Source organism: Ranitomeya imitator, chromosome 1 (assembly GCF_032444005.1).
Source record: "Ranitomeya imitator isolate aRanImi1 chromosome 1, aRanImi1.pri, whole genome shotgun sequence".
Classification (NCBI taxonomy): Eukaryota; Metazoa; Chordata; class Amphibia; order Anura; family Dendrobatidae; genus Ranitomeya; species Ranitomeya imitator.
This window is the reverse complement of record NC_091282.1, coordinates 21,974,516-21,975,382: the sequence shown is the minus strand read 5'-3', so window position 1 is coordinate 21,975,382 and position 867 is coordinate 21,974,516. Positions and strand designations below refer to the sequence as shown.

The window sequence follows — 867 nt, the reverse complement described above, 5'->3', positions numbered from 1 at the left end:
CAGGAGCAGAGACCTCAGATCTGCAAATGATGGGAGCAGAGGCCAGACATGTAGATGTGAGCAGAGCAGAGGTTGAAGATCTAGATGTAATAGGAGTAGAGGTTTGAGATCTGGATGTGATCAGAGCAGAGACCGCAGATCTGGGTGTGACTGGAGCAGAGAATGCAGATCTGCATGTGACTGGAGCAGAGGCCGCAGATCTGGATGTGACTGGAGCTGAGGCCACAGATCTGGATATGATCAGAGCAGAGACCGCAGATCTAGATGTGACTGGAGCAGAGGCTGCAGATCTGGATGTGACTGGAGGAGAGGCCGCGGATCTGAATGTTATCAGAACAGAGACCGCAGATCTGGATGTGACTGGTGCAGAGGCCACAGATCTGGATGTGACTGGAGGAGAGGCCACAGATCTGAATGTGATCAGAACAGAGACCGCAGATCTGGATGTGACTGGAGCAGAGGCCGCAGATCTGAATGTGACTGGAGCAGAGGCCACAGATATGGATGTGAACAGAGCAGAGACCGCAGATCTAGATGTGACTGGAGCAGAGGCTGCAGATCTGGATGTGACTGGAGGAGAGGCCGCGGATCTTAATGTTACTAGAACAGAGACCGCAGATCTGGATGTGACTGGAGCAAAGGCCACAGATCTGGATGTGACTGGAGGAGAGGCCACAGATCTGAATGTGATCAGAACAGAGACCGCAGATCTGGATGTGACTGGAGCAGAGGCCGCAGATCTGGATGTGACTGGAGGAGAGGCCACAGATCTGAATGTGATCAGAACAGAGACCGCAGATCTGGATGTGACTGGAACAGAGGCCGCAGATCTGGGTGTTGACACACAGAAGAAATTTTGGCCACAGA

General features: G+C 52.6%; 1 protein-coding gene across 1 annotated transcript; it reads left to right on the top strand.

Annotated features, from left to right (window-relative positions):
* The first annotated feature begins 236 nt into the window (after nt 1-236).
* Nucleotides 237-810, top strand: LOC138657243 (uncharacterized protein in mobD 3'region-like). The gene is made up of 2 exons (XM_069745276.1): nt 237-746; nt 790-810. The coding sequence occupies exons 1-2, from the start codon at nt 237-239 to the stop codon at nt 808-810; spliced, it is 531 nt and encodes a 176-aa protein (XP_069601377.1).
* Nucleotides 811-867: the final 57 nt, after the last annotated feature.

Bases quoted from the DNA above. Each gene is read 5' to 3' on its own strand.
- LOC138657243 (XM_069745276.1), top strand. From the start codon at position 237: ATGATCAGAGCAGAGACCGCAGATCTAGATGTGACTGGAGCAGAGGCT. The intron at 747-789 runs GTGACTGGAGGA...TGATCAGAACAG, and splicing joins CAGAGGCCGCAGATCTGGAT to AGACCGCAGATCTGGATGTG.